Genomic DNA, 21,264 nt, shown 5'->3' with positions numbered 1-21,264 from the left:
TTTATTATCAATTATAATAAAATAGTATCGAATAAGTTGTTTCAATAAATAGAGTGATTTTAAGATATACATTAGCGTAGAATCTCATTTCTTCATAACTATTATCCGATTTATTTTAAAATAAAAGTGTCCAAATCATAAAGTTTTTCATTAATAAAAATAAAAATTACACTAAAGAAGAAAATAAATTTGCAATTAAGCTACTTTTTCGCTTTGAACACAAATTAAAGCTTACTTGAAAAATTTAATTTTGAGACAATTCTACGTCTATTTCTCAAACCACTAAAAAATCCGCTTCCAGTCTTTTTGTAGACTATTATAATACTGATATATATACATTTGAGGCAGCCTGTTGTGTGTGTGTATATATACTACACTTTTTTTTAAACTACATTTTGATTTCAAAATGATAGTGAAGGCATTCTTTGTTATTGAGATTATATGATTTATGTAAAATAATATTCTAGTTGGAAGTGCCTTTTTCATTAAAATTAATTTTAATCTTGTATTTTTTGTGCAATGTAATATATCTTATTTTCTGATGTATGACAATATCACGAGTGCTTCTGCAATTTAATTAAATTAAACGAATATACTTAAATTAAAAAAGGAGAAAATGAGAAATGATTAAAGAGTGAGAGTGAAAGAGAGAGAGAGAGAGAGAGAGAGAGAATGAGAGAAGAGAGGGTCGGTGAAGGGGGCAGAATAATCGATCCGAAACTCTATTAATAAGCGAAGCTCGATTATCCCAATGAATTACCTTGTAATTAATGTTTAATTATTTAATTCTAGACAAATGTTAATGAATTTTATATCTCGATATAAAATAGATGTGCATACTGTGTATGCGATAAGTTTTGTACATTGCCTTATTAAAGAGATTGACCTTTATTAACAATTACATTGGCAGTAAAAATTTATTATCCTTATAATTATAATTTCATATATCAATGATATATTAATATACCAAACATGTTGTATGTTGATGTTGATTATCCATTAAGATATTGATTTAAGTTTTTTGTGACGTGATAGTAGAATTATAATTAGAGGGTTTATGAGGTATGAATAAAAATATGAAGCAAATATACAGTAATAAATATTTTATTCAAATCGTTAGATATAATCACATTTTAGTCAATTATTTTTATAATATTTAAAAAATATATATACAAAAGATATTTACAAATAAACAAACGATCGCTTTGTCGTTACTGCATTTGATATAAAAATAAATTATTTTTCTTCGCAATCTCGGTTTTGTATTTTTGATACGTAATCGCAATTGTAAAATGAGTCGCAATACTCAAAAAATAGACAAATATAGGAAAAAGAATGCAAAATGTGCTTTATAGTTTTGTAATACATTTACATTAATATCTTCAAATTTTAAAAATTCGCTTGCTTGAACCATAAAGAGAAAAAAAGACTTTCTTTTCATTATATAATTTCTTATTGCGACGTATCGTTATTTATAATCGTTAGAGAGATGTGCATATTTTAGAGAAGATAAATATTAAATTATATCACTTTGCGATTGTATCATTCTGCTTTTGATCTAAGAAAACCAAATTAATGATGGACAAATTAACGATTTATCACTTTTCTCACATAACAAAATAATCCAAGAATTTAGTGAAAGATATTGATTAATAATTATTATTTGCACGTGTAAAATAACACGGTGCAAAAAAAAAACACCGTATACATCTTTCGGAGCTGTACAATGTAATTCTCTTGTATATAATAAAAAAATTGTTAATAATATATATTGATTTCCTTCATCTTTTGATTAGCAGTATGACACGGCGATAAGTGTGGCCGGCGGGAAATAATCATCATTATCGCGATATATCGAGAGTACAACCTATATAATTGATTTGAGGTATATTTTCTTACGTTATTTTATTATCACGCGTTATCTCTCGCGCTTCTCATTCTTTGGTCTCTCGCACTTTCTTTGGTTTCTCTCCGGTCTTGCTCGCTCAAACATTACAGAGTGTAACTCGTAAGCCGTTTCCTATATGTCAAACAATGCCATCATTTTCACCTTTGTATCGACTATATTTATTTACACTGTGAATATCGATATATTGTATGTAATGTTAAAAATTTATATATGTATATATCTTTACACAGACACACATATATATATATAAATATTATTCGATATTATATGTCATTATATATATAACTATATAGAATAATTTCTCTATTTTATTGTGTTTTATCTCATTTACTGTGACAATGGATATTTTTTTAAAAATAGAATAAAAAAATATATTTGATATATTAAATGATTAGAGATATGAGATTAGAGATGAAGAGATTCATCTTAAAACGATGCGAAACGATGAGACAAGAGATTCATCATAAAAGGATGCTTTCATTGCTACTCACGTTCTTCTTGTGTTAATTCTATTAATTTATAACATATATGTTACAGAAATTCCTTTATATGTAATTACTACTATGGGAATCATTTTAATTATTTAGAAACAAATACGTACAACAGTATAACAGTAGAGAACGACTGTTCGATTACACCCTGTATGCTTTTTAGACGATATTTGTCGGGAGATATAGCTTGACCTTTAAAATTAATCTGAATCATCATTCGTCATTTGTCATAAACTAGTGCTCTCTTCCTCCTCAGAATCCGCTTTTTCCAACATTTCCTTCTCATCGATACCCACGAAGTACGTCGTGACCTTTCCTTTTGGTTTGACGTATGTTTCACCACGTAAATGACACTTGACACCCTGTTGTTCCAAGACGGCAGCCGTATCCACTGTCACCTGACGAATCGAAATGTAAATCAACATACACGATCGATTTCACAAATTTATCGTCTCGTAAATGGTAATAAAAATTTTACTTGTATTTTTCCAGGTACTCCAGTGGTGTCCATTCTGGATGCCATATTTACGGCATCGCCCCAAATATCGTACAAGGGTTTTTGAGCTCCCACGACACCGGCCGTTACTTCTCCGTGAGAAATTCCGATCCTTAATCTGAAAAATCACGTAAAGGAAATTTTATATATATTATTAGTAATTCTTTAGGAAATATATAGTTGTCATTTAAGCTCTATACAATATTATTCTCATGTGTCTTAATTAATTTCTCACAATTTTCTACAATTTTGCTCGCCATTTTTTACGTATGCCTGTTATTTACAATTACTCACTTGTATGGTTTTGATGTGACGAAAGACCTCGCGATCATTTTATCGAGCACGGACATCATTTCTACGGCGAATTGCGCCATCACCTTGACCACATTATCGTTAAAATCATCTTCGCTCTCGGTGCTATGCATCGAATTGCGTCGACTAGCTTCTAATCCACAAGCTGCCATATATGTTGTTCCTGTTATAAAAAAAATGATAATATAGAGAAAATTTTGTAATATTTCTTTTTTTTACATTATTTGTTAGCAGATTTGTAAAATTTGCTAAAGTAATTTTTCCATGAAATGAAAGATTTATGAAATCATTATATTCATATATTCATATATATATATATATATATGTATATATATATATATATATATATATATACATTATATGTTTATATGATTATATTATATTTGCGTATTAAATAAGCTCTTTTTTTAAATGAGTTTTTATTTAGAATTTTAAATAATAATTAAATAAGATTTAGAACTTATAAATTTAAAGCTATATAAATAACTAATAATAAGTATGCATTGTAATAATGAAAATGTCAAAGTTGTCTTTTAGATCCTGTCCTTAAATGTTAATCTATTCGTCATTTTTTAGGAAATGAATTATTCATAAAACACTCACCGGCAACCTTTATTTTTTCGATGCGACACACGAAATAGGGTTGAAAGAGTAATTTATCGAATTCACAGATAATCTCATTCAGATCGATAAGAATGTCGCTCTCGTCGATTGACAGCCCTATCAGAGAGGCGAACATTACGGCCACGTTGTTGTGAGACTCGTGATAAGGTTCGTTCTCCTCGCTTCGATTCATATTCAAATAAAACTCCGCTAAAATCAAGCGAGTGACGGGATAATTAATCTCGAGTAGTAATTATTTCGAATATCAGATATTATTGTTATACGTTATTTTCATCACACGTTAGTCGATATATTCGAGAGAAATATATAAATAACTGTATATAATTGTTGAATAATTGAATAATAATTGTTGAAAAAAGCGTACCAACATGTTCCGGTAAAATGTTACGGAGTAGAAGCTTATTGGCATTCCTCGTATGAAACGCTTCATCCTGTTCTTTTGTTAATTGACGTTTCCATTGATAGTCCAGCCTGCTCAGGTACTCTGCCTAAACGAAGATGTTCGTAAAAGTTAACTCATTAACAAATAACGGCGGGAAGATTCCACAAAAATGTGATTTTGGGAAATTCACCTGACGATCGATAAGATGTAAAGAAAATGTGAGAAACACCACGGTCAATATATGAGCTAGTTTCGGGTCCAAGCAAGGATTCCACGTGTCGCTCGACTGAAGAATGTGTGTAAAATACATTTTATTTCGTACGTTTCTTAAAGAAAAACAAGATTATTTTTATTTAAAAAAAAATACGCATAACATACCTGAAATATATTAAATCGGTGCACCCAAACATTCCATGTATAAAAGACTACCACGCAGATACCTATCATGAATTTCAAAGCATAGTGGACTCTCAGAAAAAGGAAACTCGTGAGGATTGCCAACGAGCAAGTTTCTGTCATTTGCTATAAAAAAGGAATTGATAGTAACATCAAAATCGCTGAGACAAAAAAATTTCATGTGAATGAAATTCTGCACCGTGTACCTACTAAATAATCTTACCCAAGGTATAGCCATGCACTCTAAATTGGAGGCGCCAATTTCCACGCTGAATGTTATATTATTGTTTACATTGTTACATTCGAACTGAAAAAAATTTTGATATTTTTCATCGCGTTAGAAAAAAGTTTTCTTTTTTCTAATTTATAATTAAAAAGCAATTACTTTAACGATCTTATATCGCAGAGAAAGAAAAGCTAAATTCGCAAAGCATGCAAAATAATTGGCAAAAAAAAATAAATAATTGAAGAAAAGTTCTTACAATCATGTCAAACATGGCGCATGCCGCCAACATTATCGTGATTATCAGGTACAAGATTGTTCTCAAAAGGGCGCTCCATACGACCTGTATCAAATTAAAATAAATAGAAAAAATGATAAAATATACATATAGTAAAGATAAACGCAAGAGGTAATATAAATAATATATTCACCTTTACGCTTGTTTGGTAAAAGAAATATAGCAATTTGTTCCGTGGATGCGGAACGTTTCCTTCGTGTTCGTCGTGCGGATCCTTCCAACGATTCCATACAAAGTGCATCCACGTGAGAGGTATTAAAATGATCAGGAACATCATTACTGATGAGTAACTGGCAATTATTCTCAGATTCCACCTGAAAGTTTAGTGAGACTTTTGTAATTATTACATTTTCTTTTACATTGATGACATTTACAATTATCATACTGATATTTGTGATATATGTACTGGGAGCGCATAAGCGTGGGTACGAGATAGATGAATCCCATGAAGAGTAGCACAAAGGCAGAACAGCCTATGTAAAACTTGAAGAGAGGATCCGGTTCACGCAGAAATGGAATCTCCCAACTCCATTCCCGGAATGTCAGGATAAGTGGATTTATATGCTTCCAGTTGCTCCATTGTCTAGACAAATGAAAAAGATTGAATTATTATAATAAATATTACTTTAATTTATACGCAAATTGCATTAATATTTTTATTCTTTAAAGATAATTTTGCTTGAAATTTAAATATACAGGGTGACCCATTTTAACTTAGGCAGCCAAATAACTCGAAAAATAAGCAAGATAGAGAAAAATGTTTTAGACAAAAGTTGTATGGTTTCGAAGGGGCCATAAGATGGTATCATTGGTTTGACCTTGAAGAGTCATTTGAAGGTCACGTGAAGGTCACTTCAATTTTTTTAAATGGAACATCCTATATATTTTTGTACATTCTTGTAGCTCATCTCGAGAGCTTTCCGAAACACTATAATTAAGTACATTTTCGTTAAGTACTTTTTGAGTTATGAGGCTTGAAATAATTTCTTAATTTTACATAAACCGTAAAATATCTTGTAAAATATTCATTTTTCGATTACCTTACCTTAATAGTTTTATGTACAAAATAATGAGAGGAATCAATTGGTGTAAAGAAAACACATAGTTGTTTCGAAGAAAAAATATGTAATTTGCAATTAACAATTCCATATTTTTTCTTAAAAACAACTATGTGTTTTCTTTACACCAATTGATTCCTCTCATTATTTTGTACATAAAAGTATTAAGGTAAGATAATCGAAAAATGAATATTTTACAAGATATTTTACGGTTTATGTAAAATTAAGAAATTATTTCAAGCATCATAACTCAAAAAGTACTTAACGGAAAGGTACTTAATTATAGTGTTTTGGAAAGCTCTGGAAATAAGCTACAAGAATGTACAAAAATATATAGGGTATTCCATTTAAAAAAATTGAAGTGACCTTCACGTGACCTTCAAATGACTCTTCAAGGTCAAACCAATGATACCATCTTATGGCCCCCTCGAAACCATACAACTTTTGTCTAAAACATTTTTCTCTATCTTGCTTATTTTTCGAGTTATTTGGCTGCCTAAGTTAAAATGGGTCACCCTGTATATACAGGGTGAGCCATTTTAATTAACGCACGCAATTATTTCGGAAACAAAGCATTTTAGAGAAAAATGTTTCAGACAAAAGTTTTATGGTTTCGAGGGGGCCATAAGATGGTACCATTGGTTTGACCTTGAAGAGTCATTTGAAGGTCACGTGAAGGTCACTTCAATTTTTTTAAATGGAACACCCTACATATTTTTGCACATTTTTGTAGCTTATCTCGAGAGCTTTCCAAAACACTATAATTAAGTACCTTTTCGTTAAGTACTTTTTGAGTTATGAGGCTTGAAATAATTTCTTAATTTTACATAAACCGTAAAATATCTTGTAAAATATTCATTTTTCGATTATCTTACCTTAATACTTTTACGTACAAAATAATGAGAGGAATCAATTGGTGTAAAGAAAACACATAGTTGTTTTTAAGAAAAAATATGTAATTTGCAATTAACAATTCCATATTTTTTCTTAAAAACAACTATGTGTTTTCTTTACACCAATTGATTCCTCTCATTATTTTGTACGTAAAAGTATTAAGGTAAGATAATCGAAAAATGAATATTTTACAAGATATTTTACGATTTATGTAAAATTAAGAAATTATTTCAAGCCTCATAACTCAAAAAGTACTTAACGAAAAGGTACTTAATTATAGTGTTTTGGAAAGCTCTCGAGATAAGCTACAAGAATGTGTAAAAATATATAGGGTGTTCCATTTAAAAAAATTGAAGTGACCTTCACGTAACCTTCAAATAACTCTTCAAGGTCAAACCAATGATACCATCTTATGGCCCCCTCGAAACCATAAAACTTTTGTCTGGAACATTTTTCTCTAAAATGCTTTGTTTCCGAAATAATTGCGTGCGTTAATTAAAATGGCTCACCCTGTATATGTTGAATTTATTTTTTCCAAGAAAAAAAATTCAAAAATCAAATCTTCAAATATGAGAAAAAATCTAATAGATGTTTCTCTCTATTAAAATATAAAATTGTAAAAAACTTACTCCCATTTACTGAGAGGCATTTGATTAATAGCATTCTCCATTTCGGCGTCTGCCGCTTTCAACATTAGATGATAATCTCGCAAGCAGGAATCCATGAAGTGCGTTCTTCGTCTATAAGTGCCCGCAAAAACGTCCGCCTGATTATTTGTTAATTTCGCCCTGGAAGCGTTGCTGATAATGTTGTTGCAGCGCCCATTGTAGAACCTGATGTAATGTTTAGGCGTAGGATACGACAGAATCGGCGAGTCCGAACTAATGACCTTCAAACTGTTCTCGCTGTTCTGCAACAAAGTTCGTCTGTCAACGATGCGAAACTCAATGGGAATTTGCTCGATTAAAGGACAATGTGAAAAATCAGTGGCGTAGGAGTATTCATTCAAGATTAGATTGCTTGATTTTTTATAACATGTAGGATTTACGAAGCGTATAACGATTGTAAGAAAAAGCAAACTATATAATCATTAGAAGAATTATTATTAAAAATTTTCTCATTATTAAAAATATAAATAAGTTGAATTACGGTTTTTCGAAGACATAAATTTACTTGGATCTTTAAACTAATGAATTTGTGAATATATGGATTTGTAAATTTACAAATTAAAAGATTCATTAGTATACTTGTAGATACTTGCGAATGACTAAAGTAAATAGAGTTGACGTATTTAAATTAAAATGATGATTTAAACTGACTTAAGACGATGTTATAGATACGAATTATCATTTTCCTACGCCACTGGGAGACACGCACCGCGTCGGTACCGGCATTTTCGACGAGGTCGGTGTGATGAGGTAGCTGCGTATTTCGTATTTTCGCAGGACTTCGTCGTCCAATCTTTCGACCGGGACGAAATTGTAATCGCTCACGTTAACGAGATCCAGCGTTTGCTGAGTCACGTGCACCTTGCCGGGTTTTCCAGTTTGCTCCATTTTATTCGCTATCACCACATCGCGCGACCAAACGTCGTACTGCCATTTATTTGTGCCCAGAATTCCGGATATTATGTTGCCCGAGTGCACGCCGATCCTCATGTTCACGTCGACACCGCTCTCGCGATAGACTCGCGCTCTCACCTCGTTGATGATTTTTATCATATCGAGGCCTATCACAAAAAGTAATATTTAATAAAAATAATATTTAAAAATAATATTTAATTACATTTAATAATATTTAAAAATAATATTTAATTACATTTAATAAATATTAATAAATATTTAATTAATATTTAATATATTTAATAAAGGAAATTTCTCTCTTATATGTCCTGATTATTATAATATATTTAATTATTATAATATATTATAATAATTAAATAATAAATTATAAAATAATAATTAAATTATAATAATTAAATAATAATATATTTAATTCTTATAATATATTATAATAATTAACATGTACACATATTTTAGAAGCATCTTCGAAATCCATTCCATTCATGCATAAAGAGGTCTTAGAACTTTATCAGGCGTCTACATCACCCTCCCTTTCACCAGATAATACGAAACGTAAATAATTTGTTATTTACCGAGATCAACGCAGCTTTTGGCATGTTGGGAATTCGGCGTAGGTACGCCGCTCACGCAGTAATAACAGTCGCCCAAAAATTTGATTCTCAACACGTTATGTTTCTCCGATGCCTCATCGAAGCTACCGAACAAATCGTTCAGCGTATCCACGAGTTTTCGTATCGGCAACGTTACGGTAAGTCCAGAGAAATTCACCACGTCCGCGTACAAGATGCTCACATTGTTGTGCGTTTCTACGCATAGATCGCTAAAAGCAGGATGATTAATTTAATCATTTCCCGTGATTAATTAATAATTATATAATTGAAAATCTCATTTTGTCTCATGAAAGTAACATGTACCTGCCATGAGGCCTGCCTTTCGGCGCGGGACTTTTCTTGTGCTCCTCTATGAACTTGAAAATATCTCTAAAATCTTTTTTTATTTTCGCCACTATATGTTGCGGCAATATACTGCGTGTCAATTGTTCCTGTAAATATTGAGCATTATTATTCTGAGCTCTCGATAAATCCCCGATTTTTCTTAAATCTCAATTTAAAATTCCCGTAATTTAAATTTTTCTTATTATTAATATATCTTCGAAATTTTTGTCTCTTTATTTTTCATAGACATGGAAATATCACAGTAAAGCATAGTGTCCATGTTCAAAAAATTAAACTACAAAAGACAAAAGAAATTTACAATGTGCTTACAACAGCCTATTTAAACCAGCTTACATGCCTAGCATCGGGAATTTTTAGTGTCTGAAATTTTCGTGTCTTTATTTTTCATGGACGTAGAAATATCACAGCAAAGCATAGTGTGTCCATGTTCAGAGAATTAAAGTGCAAAAGACACGAGGAATTCACAATGTGCTTACAGCAGTCTGCTTAAATGAGCTTACGTGCCTAGCATCGTGAATTCATGTCTTACACATTCCCCATACGAAATACTGTTTAAATTTGACGCGCGTATTTTATTACTATTATACTATTTCCATTAAAGTTAGGAATCTTTTTAAAAGATTAAAAAAAAATCTTTCTTTCTATATAAAAAATGTATTAAAACTAAAATTATTTTTAATCAAAAAAATTCTTGCAAAATATTTTTCACTTGGCAAATATGATAAATCTACTCCACCGATCCAATTTATTAATCTAGACCTACTTCTTGGTCCTTTTCATAGTTAAGTCTGAGCGTAGATTCGACACACTTTCGGCGATCTAGGAAAGAGCGTCTGATAACGACCTCGTTCATGAACCTGAAGTAAAGTCCCAGGCCATTTATGCACACAAAGTATATCGCATCACCGATAATCTAGGTGAGAAAAAGAAAAAAAAGGATTATGTTCTTTTCTATACCTATTTCGCGTCAATCTCGCGGATTATATCAGGCAGTTACGCCGCTATCGGTAGGGAGCTTACCTTGTGATCGGACGTGTGATCGGACGTGTTGCTGTAGGTGACTAACCACAAGGTCACCAAGTAACATATGGTGGCAGTAAGGCCGAGCACGAAAGCATGTGAATTCTTCGTGATCGGCAGAAACACATAACAAGCGAGAAGCGCGTGTGTCGCGTATGCCGGTCTAAAAAGTGAAATATGTATAGATGTTATATACGCGTTGTATGTAGCATTACATATGCGGTAGCGAGTTCGCAGATCTGTGCTTATTAATGAAAATTAAAAGAGCTAAAATGTAATCGCGCTACCGCGTGGAGAGATTTTTAAATGCAACCGTGAAACTGTAGACCATGTACGCATCAAGGATATTTGAAATCTTTATACTTCGCATTCTTCTGTTGTTGAAAAACCTGTTAGATATCTTACATTGCAAAATAATGTTTTACTAACAAATTATTACATGTCGTAACGTTTTACAGCAAATTATGTACATTGCGCTTTTTCAGAAAAATTTTCTTACGTTTTTCTTATATATCTTTAGATTCTTAAAATAGAAAAAAATAATGAGTGAGGCAATTTGTTTGCACTGAGACAATTTATAATTTGCATATTTAAAATTATTTTAAACAAGTTATTTGCGTTGTTTCTTAATTTTTTAAATTTTTCAGCTTGTCATAATTGCAAATACAAAAATACGTTGCGTAATTGTCAGTCACATGACGCGCAAAACTTTATTCTAAAAATATCTCATTTATGTCGGTAATGGTTATTATTTCGCGTCATGCACTCGATAGAGATGATATCAACTCTTGTAGTATCAGCCGTTTTTTCTTCTAATATATATATAACGAAAATAAAAAAAGAATATATTTATTTTTATCAGTGATAAATATTTATACGCTTAGACGGACAATTATCGCGGAATAATTTCGATAAACTGTTTGTTAAAGAGGTAACTATCATTAGGAAGTCTCCGTCGAAGGCTGATGCTACAGTAACGATAATAATCAGATGCGAGACCTTGCACAATTATTTGCTCGCTTCGCAAGTTGAGTTATCAGTACCTTATCGGAATACCTTCGGGATGGGTGAAGGTATAATACAGAGGAATTGCTAGGTCAGCGGCGACCAAGAGCACAACGATCAGCCAGGAAAGCATGATTGGCAAATAAGTGTTTTTGGCGATGATTTTCGATCTGAATGACAAGGCGATCATGGGACAAAGCAGAGCGCCTACGATACAGTAAACTACGATGTCCGCCCAATATTCCTTTACATTGACCTAAACACAAAGAGAAGAAGTACAAACATCTGTCTCTCAATCATGTTATTGTTATATGTAGATTCCCAAGATTCACACTTAAATACTTGTAATCTTCTTAAAATCTTATATACTTATATACTTGTAAGCTTTTTAAAACCCAAATCGCAGAATAAATAATAATAAATATAAATAATAATAATAATTATTAATAATAATAATAAGAATAAATATAAATATAAATAATATTAATAATAATAATAAGAATAAATATAAATAATATTAATATTTTTTTTCTTAGTCTCTTATTTATTGATTGTTCATTCGTCTGATTTTTTCGATTATTTGTGTTACTTAGAGACTAATATATATTTATAATATTGCCAGATATATATAGAATACTATATCTTAAGTAAATAAACTTACTATGAGAATCAAGCAATATATGAATCCAAGCACCAGTTGCAGCAAAATGAATATTGAGAGATAACCATATTGTAATCGCCTATGGTAGATCGTATATAGCTTTTCTAGGCTCTTGTACTTGAATTGTTTCTGAAAGTGAAAGTTTGCATGAGATCGTAATCGATTCGCCATCGAATCGGCAAATTATTATAGATAACCGATGTTCCAGATATTCGCGCATGAGACACGAAAAAGTGCTTATTGCGGTAAACTATACAATCGTTAATCTTGTAGACATTTCAGTGATTTAATGAAAAATTGAAGAGATGTATGCTATTAGCGAAATTTTATTTTTAAAAGAAACTTTTGAAGCACTTGTTAATTTTAATAAAATGTAATCCATTCGTAATAATTCATATGTACTTCTTTAATTTCTAATTATGTTTAATTTTTAACTTTTAGATTAAAAAAGAACTCCTTCTTCAAAACGATATATTTTCTCATTCGTATTATATAATAATTCAACACAAATCTTTACAGTAATTCATCATATAATTTATTTTCCAATTAAATGCAAGAATAATAAATGAAAAAAAACATGCACATATTCATTAACAATCGATTTGATAAACAGTATCTTTGCTCTTCATTTCAAAAGTTGAGTTATAAATTTATCAGAGTATATGCACTCTGTTATCGTTCCATAACGTTGAGACATCAGTCAATATAGATTATGAGAATGGATAACATTGTCATTGTGCGAAACACAACGTTGCAACTCGTCTCGAGCGAGCATGGATTTCGGTTCGAAGGAAACGAGCAGATATCCGTCCAAGAATCGTTTTTTGCATTTCGTCCATGACGGAGACTTTTATTATACGTTTTGTTCCGTGATCCATGAATCAATGATTACGTCAGGATTCCACTTTAGCGAATGACTCCATGTATCAGAGAGAACAAGAGATGTCCTTTTATATCGGAGCAAGAATCTCCTTTTATATCAGAACAGCGTTATTTTAATTGGTGCAAGACTTTTAAATATAACACTTGTAAATATATAAGAATACATCGAGTTTACATTATCTTTTATATTACACTTTTTGTGCCCGATGGATTTTCGTATCAAAACATTTACACGTACACAGAATGAAACAAATCATACAATATATAAATTATACGAATAGAGAATGTTGTACAGTCTCTTACGATATACGAGAATCTCTCGTTCTTTATTCTCTTCAATATCCAGAAAGCATCCTCTGCTCAAACGCGTTGGATTAATTTTCTTTTCAGAATGTGTCATACAACGATGAAAATGGCTTTAACAGTCGATTAATCAGCTGATAAATTGAATTAATGACTTGTATTCGTTCACTCTCATCACTTTTATCTCACGTAAGTTTTCATGAGATGACACGCACCACAAATTGACATTCGCAACGTGTCGCGAAGATTAAACTTTCGACTTGCAACCCTTTACATGCACAGAAGACAAAATTGCTTCGTCTTTCTTGGCATTTCCGCCTGTACGACGGTCGTTGGCGTTCTGATAATCGCATGTGTGCGTGGCGCGTGGCATAAATTACACAACTAGGCTCGTAAAAATTGATAAACCACATCCGTCATGAGCCGCAGTCCCACTTACTTTAGTATGCACTATGGAATGCACCACAAGCTCCCGTTGGATCTGCGCGTCTCGAGCTATTAAAGTGCCGGGATTACGGCCGGGATCACTTCTATGCTGCATCTAATGCCATAGCAAGATGCATTCGCATAATTCTTCGCCATGTAATGCATTCATATCTCTTCAATAAATTCGATTCATTGATATTTGGAGGAAACGTAATTTTAATAATTTGCGCAGAAAATCGACTGTTATATAATTTACATACAATAATTAATCTCAATAATTATCTCAATAAAAATTTCTTTTATTTGACGATTTATTTTATAATAAACTTAGAAGCAAAAGTGAAAATACTCTTCCTGAAATATTGACTATTACATTTTCGCAGCAATAATTCAGAATTAATTAATATTTCTGAATTAAGAATCTTTTATCTTAAAAGTTGAATGTTAGACACTGCTGAGTATTGAATATTGAGTCGCCGAGCCCCAGTATTGAATGTGGACTATTGAATGCTGACAAGATATACGCAATGTCTAAAAAATATCCTTGCCTTATTTATTGAAAAATATTCATAGGAACAACTGAAGAATGTTGCATCGAATAACGATTAAAAAACAATTAATTATGTTCTAAACAAAACGTCATGTGTCACAAATTAAAAATTTATATGTACACACAAATAAAATATTTTCTTTGGAAAAATTTTATGCATCTTTGTCTCGTTAGAATTTATCAACCTATTTTTTAATCATATAAATTTAAAATTTATTCAAAATGCTTAGCTATCTTTTTCTCTGATAAATCTGAAAACAAAAATCTTGAAAAGTTTCTTATTTAAAGTTTCTTCCAATATATATCTTGTAATAAAATAAAATGAATATTATTGTTATTTCAACAAAGTATTGAGCTCAGAACTTCAGCAAGATATCTGCATCGTGATAAAATTTCCTTACATAATTATTTCGAGATATTTTGTGCATTATTGATCACCAAGCGCACATTAAATTTATCGTTATTCTGGCAATTATTCAGATAATCCGTACGCACAACGTTTACTATCGGAGCCTAGGTTCACGAAAGAGGTAGAATGCCTCTGCTTTCGCTTGCGGATACTCACGTGTCACTGGCCGAAATTTACACTACAATTCGAAGCAAAGTGTGACTTTTCGCGATACGACCACACCCGCCGAAAAATTACGTCCGTCTAAAGTGCAATTAGGCAAGGTGCGCTTAAAAGCACCTCCACTTGCAGCCGGCAGCAGCAGCAGCAACAGCCCAGGGGAAACGTGCTTCCGTACTTTCGTCTCGCGCGTGCGTTTTGCCCGCTCGTTGCCGTTCGCAGCTCGGCGAATCTCGCCTTCTCTCTCTCTCTCTCTCTTGTTTCGCTGAATATTGATCTTCAATCTCAAATTCGCACAGCAGGTCTCCTTTCGTTCTTTCTGTCTCTCTCTCTCTCGTTCCTTTTAATTCGTTTCTCGCTCTATATATCTCAATTTTGTCCGTCATCCCTCTTGTTCTTCGTCTCTTCGAAATATTGAGGACAATAGTATTGATTCATTGGTTACTATCATATTGAACAATAATAATATTAGATAAAATGTGAAGATGCTTTCTATAAATGCATCTAAGTATTGAGAGAATTAATTGTGTTAGATATTTTTTAATCACTCCCCTCGTAAGCTTTCGAGCTATCGAGCTTTGATTACGACTATAAAGGATCGAACTGTTGTGAGATAAATTAGAAAAATGATAAAATTTTCTTTCCAGTTTAGAATAGTGCAATTTCATACAAAATTTTATACGATTTGGAATAATCTACTATAATTTAAACGGTATAATTTTTTAAATAATCCTAAGATGGTTTATAACAAATTAAAAATAAAAAGTGTTCCAATAAAGATAGATAGATATTTATCAAAAAATCGATATTAGATCGATATTAGAATGAAAAGAGAAATGTGTGAAAATTTCAGCTCGACTCACCAGTGACAAGTTTATAACAAATAACCTGCACGCCACAATTGAATGGATTAAAATGAAGAACGCACATCGGCAATCGAACCATTTTTTTCTAAAATAAACTTTATCGGATGCTGCTACTGATACGCGTGCTGATAACACGGTAAATAACTTGAAATCGCACATGAAGAGATTAGGCTGCAACTATTTTTTATAAAAGTGAAAAAAAAGGTAAATAGAAGAACCTCTTTCGGTTTTGCATTAATTTCTTCGAGTTTACGTTCGTGCAAGTGTTATATGTAATATCTTTCGGTCATACAGATAAATCGATCGCAGAACCGTTGATAAGATGCACTTTCGAAGAATTCTTTTCTCTATCTCTCTCTCTCTTTCCCTTTCTCTCATTCTCTTTCTTACTCTGCTTAGCGAATCATTCTCTCCTGATAGTAACTTCGCGTTAAAAATTTTCCTGTAATCTTATTTTCTTCGCATACCTTGTCGAGTGGATTTAATTTTCTTGATCTGTTTTGTAATATTATACTTGTTGATGTTAAAAATTGAATTCAATATTAAATGCTGCCAAAATATTTTGTATACTTTTAGTTAATATAAAAGACAGAATTTTTTGATAGCTCGAGTTTTTAATTCAAAATTGAAATATACGCTGCTGATAAAAAAATTGAGATATATGCTGCAAATTTTTGCAATTGGTATTTATATATCTCAAAAAGTTTTATAATATGCTTTTTAAGTTTTATAATAAGCTCTAATAGTCTTGGAAAAAATTCATCAGCTAAGTATGTTCCAGATAGATTTGTAGAAAATTTAAATACTCTCTCTCTCTCTCTCTCTCTCTCAAATATTCAATTGATTTAAAAAGTTTTAAGATGTACAAACATTTTTTGAAGAAATCATTTAAGATATTACGATGCTCTCGTCATAAAAAGTAATATAATCCGAATTCTTAATTATAACAAATAAAAGTTATATTTAGCCAATAAGTTGTAATGGAGAGGTAAATAACAAATTAATATGGTAAATAACAAATTGATGGCGTGTAAGGAATAAGAAAAATAAAATAAATAAAGGCACATTGAAATTTATCCTCATACACACATACACATATATATTGTGTTCACTTTCTAAACGTTCACCAGTTAAAACAGATAATTAATCAATTACTTACCCTCAGACCAGACCACGTCCATTCGTCGAAGCTGTTGGGGGAGATGATACGACCATCGTCGGTTTGTAGAGAGCTCAATGACACTCGGGTCACCAGTTCCATGTCCATCTTCGCTCCGCTGCGGTCTCACGTGCCGATTTCAAATCATCTCTCGATTACAATTATAGTATAATGACAACGGCGATGACGGCGGCAGCGAATTCGCGGCTGTTGTACTCATCGCGGCGGCAGATCCGCGAGAAGACTGATCGCATGAATGGCAATCGAAAAGTGAATCACCCCGTGCACTACCTGTGCCGGTTTTCCGTGATGGTCGCGCCAAGTCAAACTGACGCTTTATCGTGATAAAGGAAATGGGCCACTCGAAACACTCCCCCTGACTGATTACCTCGTCTCTTTTTCTCTTTCTCTCTCTGTCTGTCTCCCTTTCGTTTCAATCAACTATAATGCACACTCGTGATTTTTTTATGCCTGCAAAGTCTGCCTGGTGCACAGCATGGCATCGATTGCGGGTGATAAAGCGACGAGGCAGATAGAGAAGATCGAGACGGTTCTCGACAGTTTCTTCGTTGTCCGGAAAATTGAGATTCTCGTGGCAGGTAAATGGAATATAATTCTAAATACTTTTTCGAAGAATTCACGGATATCTGAAAGAACAATACCAACAAATGTCTCGATAACAACGTAATTGAAAACATCCATTCGCCGGCATTCCAGAGGGGTTTGCGTTTCTCATTAGAGTCATTGCAAAATTCCCTCTGCGTCGAGAAATATCGATCGTAATTATGTTCCAATGCGCACATTCTAATTATTCTTTCTTTTAATGAATGAGTAGATAAGAATCTGCAAAACTCGATAGTAGCTTTCGCTTTTTTATGTAAGTAGTATTAAACAAAATATAACTCAATATCAAGCAGCAATATTCTCGAATATTTTTCTTTATTTGAATATAATTTTTTCAAAATCAATCTGAGAAGTAATCAAATTTATTGCAGTTAAAGCTTAGTTCACCTCCTCCCTTTTTTCCCTCTTGAAAATAGAATTGTTAAATATTATAGTTCATATACTTGGTGTACTCCAAAGACATAGTTATCAATTGCAGGAAAAAACCTAAGCGAAAATATTGCTTTGGAAAAAAGTACACGTTTAAAATTTTTATTATGCAGAAAATTGTTAAAAATAATTATACTTACACATTAACTGTGATACATTAAACTACATAAAATACATTTATTAAAATAAATTTATCTTTATTCTATCATATGAATATATGCAAACAATTATAGCTTTAATGAATAAAAATGTAATTATGCTTTCAAATATTCTGTACAATAAGACATACAAGCATTTAAAATATGCTTTTCAAACAATATTTGTTTATACATTCTTTTTACAGGTATTTGAATTAATTTATCGAGCAAATCGCGGAAGCGTTTGATAGGAATTCTCTCGTATCTATTTTTGTGATTCTCATATGTGGCTTTTTTCGCCTTTATAAAAGCTTCGAGAGATAGCCGAAATTGATCGACAAATTAGGTAGATATTTTTGCCAGCCGATAACACACGTACGGCTTTTGTAGAATTACGAAGCACTTTATTCTACCGAGGCTATTAAGGATTAAAATAAATTGCGTGCAATGGTTTCTTCCTAGAATATTTCGTAAAATACTCTCTTTCGCTCATTATCATATTAATAACATTTTTATAAAATTATCCCTTTCATTTTATATTTCAACACAACGTTTTAAGCCAAAATTTTTCTAATTATAGAGATTATTTAATTACAAAAATTATTTTAATAGATTAATTATTAATAATAGAAAAATTAATAACGGAAAAATTATTTTAATAAATTTACAAAGATTTCAAACTGTGAATTAGTCGTTGATATCGTATGTGTCGAGAAATGTCATATCTAATATTGGTATCAGATTATTTTTTAAATGCATCTTTGTCACTTAATCGTATATTAGATACTAAGCAAATTACATAATTTTATTACGTAATTTCATTACGATAATACAAGGCACGCTTCTGATATAGCTGACAGTTAGTACACCGTAGAAAAAGTGAAATCTACAAACGAGTCGAGGAAATATTTTCATTCCCAGTTATGCCACACTGCGGTGGAACATTTTTCACCTGGTCACCACGAACCTTTTCATTGTCCGTGCGACGGGACTTTCTCTGCCGTATTCACGCTCGGTGCATCTTTTACTACTTGCAGTGTAACATGTCTTCAAAATAATCGCATGATAGCCCATATCGAAAGCGATTTACGGTCGATTATTAAGCGTGATTGCCAAGATTGGCCGATAAACAATAATAATAGAGTCTTAAACATTGATACTAGAGTACTTTTTTAAGTCTGATAGCTTTTATTGAAAAGATATAGAGACGCAGTGATGATGTTTGTAATCGTATAATAATGCATGTGTGATTTTGGCAAGTCAGAGAAATCGGCAACGGCAACACAATGGGCCTTGGTTAGTTTTTGGAATGCGATGATCAATTTAATGTTAATAGCTCCGTGTGTAATAATGCTCGGTTTATAATTTAAATGATTGATCGAGCGAATGATGATGATCGAGCGGACGATTAATGTCTGTTCGAAAAAGGACGTGTTTAATGGGTCGTTTTGTCGACGACGAAACGGTAGGAATAACCATTAAAATTATCAATCGGTTATCGCGGCTATATCGGTTATATGATTCAATCGAAATGAATTCCGAGCTACACGCCAGGCGTCTATAAGCGCCTTATTTATTGAAGCGCCTTATTTTGATTGAAAGCTTTACTCAATTAATCACCAAATACACATTCATTAGTGTCGTACGTACATGATAGATGCTTAATAAAGTGCTTGATAGATGATGCTTGATACATGAGTATTAATAACTTTGTCAGGCAACAAATTACAATTACCTTTTGTAATGCAAATAAACATCTTCTAACTTTTAACTCATTTTTACAATAACAATTTGTAATTGATAATAAAAAATTAGAAGGCACATTATTCGCATTTTAGAAAATACTTATAGCTTGTCGTTAATCAATAGAGATAATGTATATCTATCAAGTAATATACATAACACACACACACACACATATATACATACATATATGTAATACTATTTTTTATATATATAATATATGTAAAAAATTGAAAAATTACGATAAATGATGACTTTTTCCGACAACATTTTTGACTTTCAATTCAGATAGCTCATTATTAAAATTAAAATCACAGATTTTCCTCCATATCTCGATTAGAACAAGTTAGAAACAACAATATTCTGAATAATTAATTTTTTAATTTACTCAATTATCAATAAATCGGCTTTCGTCAATAATCATGCTGACAAGCTTCGCTTTCCTCAACACCTACCTTAATTAATCGGCTCTTCCTCCAGGATGAAAAGTCAGCCAGCTAACGATTTCCGATTCGCCGATAGACCTCGATGTACACAATGATTCTTCCAACAAAAGTTACACGTTTATTCGGAGGCGCGCACGGAAACTCGTCGGCGTGTTTCCCGCAATAAACTACTTTCGTCCACGAGAGAGAGACCACTTTCCACCGCCGATATCGCCGTAGCAGCTCGACAGGTGCGACGATGAACGGGTCGTACACCTACGGTTCCTTTTCGATTCGAGTCATGATGGAGGCCCCAAGGTCGTCCCGCGCCGGCATCTCGTCTCGGCACGCACGCAACAATATTGCACTCTGTATCGAAGATTCAATGACACTTTTTTACGACTTCCGCCGCGCTGTTTTGTTCGGAAGGTCGGAAGGTCGTTGCGCGGAAATCCGTTCGCAATCGCGATTCTTCTGAGAGAGCTATTCTGCAATGATCGCGCGATCTTGAAAACATAGAGCATCCCATTCGATCGCCTTTATGGTAATTTATAGGTATTATACATAATTGTGATGTAGAATTCATTAAATCATAATTTTTCTCTAATTAAAAATCTCACAAATTGATAAGATAAATAGATGACATTTTTTAATCAATCGTAGATTATTGATTTATCATAATTGTAAGAATTACATTGTGAAATAATTTCGTTGTTTCAATCAAACATCAAGAAATCAGAGATAGTAATAGTATTTATAAAAATTGAAAATAAAAAATATTATAAAAATAAATAAAAAAAAATTTATAAAATTATAAAATTTGAAAATAAAAAATCTCTTTATA

At 32.0% G+C, this 21,264-nt stretch overlaps 1 protein-coding gene across 7 annotated transcripts; it reads right to left on the bottom strand.

Annotated features, from left to right (window-relative positions):
* Positions 1-1,088: 1,088 nt before the first annotated feature.
* Positions 1,089-20,968, bottom strand: Acxd (Adenylyl cyclase X D). 7 transcript variants are annotated; one of them, XR_014438686.1, is made up of 22 exons: positions 20,451-20,967; positions 17,063-17,709; positions 12,309-12,437; positions 11,686-11,903; positions 10,643-10,805; positions 10,386-10,535; positions 9,581-9,708; positions 9,239-9,486; positions 8,461-8,812; positions 7,713-7,988; positions 5,517-5,714; positions 5,265-5,445; positions 5,093-5,176; positions 4,834-4,917; positions 4,593-4,736; positions 4,405-4,500; positions 4,197-4,320; positions 3,812-4,021; positions 3,191-3,371; positions 2,879-3,014; positions 2,511-2,798; positions 1,089-2,020 (listed from the first exon to the last, which is right to left on the bottom strand). XR_014438686.1 is itself a non-coding variant. In XM_083098025.1 (21 exons), the coding sequence occupies exons 2-21, from the start codon at positions 17,168-17,170 to the stop codon at positions 2,628-2,630; spliced, it is 3,375 nt and encodes a 1,124-aa protein (XP_082954151.1). In that variant the 5' UTR covers positions 17,171-17,709; positions 20,451-20,968; the 3' UTR covers positions 1,089-2,627. The 7 variants fall into 7 exon arrangements, 6 of the variants coding, with proteins under 6 accessions (XP_082954151.1, XP_082954149.1, XP_082954152.1 ...); XM_083098025.1 differs by having other exon boundaries at positions 1,089-2,798; positions 7,713-7,993; positions 8,472-8,812; positions 20,451-20,968; XM_083098023.1 differs by having other exon boundaries at positions 1,089-2,798.
* Between the last annotated feature and the right edge of the window lie 296 nt (positions 20,969-21,264).

This window comes from Camponotus vicinus, unplaced genomic scaffold (genome assembly GCF_025532165.1).
Source record: "Camponotus vicinus isolate PSW18456_S1 unplaced genomic scaffold, iyCamVici1.0 SCAF_4, whole genome shotgun sequence".
Lineage (NCBI taxonomy): Eukaryota > Metazoa > Arthropoda > Insecta > Hymenoptera > Formicidae > Camponotus > Camponotus vicinus.
The sequence above is the reverse complement of the archived record's forward strand: the minus strand, read 5'-3'. Positions and strand labels throughout refer to the sequence as shown.

Excerpts from the sequence above, each read along its gene's own strand:
- Acxd (XM_083098023.1), bottom strand. The coding sequence starts at position 17,170 with ATGGACATGGAACTGGTGACCCGAGTGTCATTGAGCTCTCTACAAACC. Across the intron at positions 12,438-17,062 it reads GGACGTGGTCTGGTCTGAGG|AAACAATTCAAGTACAAGAG; the intron begins GTAAGTAATTGA and ends TTTCACTTTCAG. Across the intron at positions 9,487-9,580 it reads AAAGGCAGGCCTCATGGCAG|CGATCTATGCGTAGAAACGC; the intron begins GTACATGTTACT and ends TCCTGCTTTTAG.